The sequence below is a fragment of the Acanthamoeba castellanii genome (assembly GCF_000313135.1).
Source record: "Acanthamoeba castellanii str. Neff unplaced genomic scaffold scf7180000083621, whole genome shotgun sequence".
Lineage (NCBI taxonomy): Eukaryota > Discosea > Longamoebia > Acanthamoebidae > Acanthamoeba > Acanthamoeba castellanii.
In genome coordinates, this window is record NW_004457720.1 from 7,253 (window position 1) to 8,176 (window position 924).

Consider the following 924-nt stretch of genomic DNA (forward strand, 5'->3'; position numbering starts at 1 on the left):
CCTCCACTCGACGCACTCGAGGTACGCAACACACCACACACCACCCGCACGACACACACCACCCGCACGACACGCATGACACGAGACTCATCACCTTCGGGCTATGACAGCTTCTGGATGCCAAGTTTGCGGCGCCAACGTCCGATCGGTAAGTGCGGCCACACATTGAAGCACTACAACATACTTGACCTGGAGCTCAGGCCTAAATTTGCCGTTTTGTGGTGACCTCTGTATAGTACGCGGTGAGCTGCCTCCGACAGCTTTCCGACAACGAACTCGCCGCCTTCCTGCTCCAGCTCGTCCAGGTGCCACACACACACACACGACACACACACACACACACACGACACACACACACGACACACACACACGACACACTGACACATGCGCGCGTTCCCTTCGCTGACGCTGTGTGCGTACGTCGTACACACCACGCACATGCAGGTACTCAAGTATGAGCCGTACCACTACAGCGACCTGGCGGCGTTTTTGATCGAGCGCGGCCTGCAAAACCGCGTCACCATCGGACACTACCTCTTCTGGCATCTCGAGGTACATTCCTCAACTATTCTACATTCCTCCTCCGTGTCATGTGTTGTGCCTGACAGTTTGTTGGCCCGGCCAGGCGGAGATGAGCGTGCCCGAGATCGCAGAGCGCTATGGTCTCATGCTCGAAGCCTACCTTCGCGGCTGCGGCGACCAGCGGTACGACACGCACACGCACACGCTCACGCGCACGCGCACGCACCACCGCACACGCACACCCAACTGCCGACACGTACGGACTAAAGGCGGCCATGTGGGCGTAGGGCCGATTTGTTGAAGCAGATGGAGGTCATCAAGAAGCTCAAGAGCGTTGCGGAGAGGACGAAGGAGGTGCCGCTGGCCCGACGCCGGGCCGTGCTCCACGAGGAGCTGGCCAAG

General features: G+C 59.5%; 1 protein-coding gene across 1 annotated transcript; it reads left to right on the forward strand.

The window, feature by feature from the left end:
• Positions 1-444: 444 nt before the first annotated feature.
• ACA1_306230 (phosphoinositide3-kinase, catalytic, gamma polypeptide, putative) lies at positions 445-924 on the forward strand (the record flags this gene model as incomplete). The annotated part of the gene is made up of 3 exons (XM_004357660.1): positions 445-552; positions 626-705; positions 810-924. Coding segments are annotated over 3 exons (303 nt in total), but the record flags the coding sequence as incomplete, so codon positions are not given.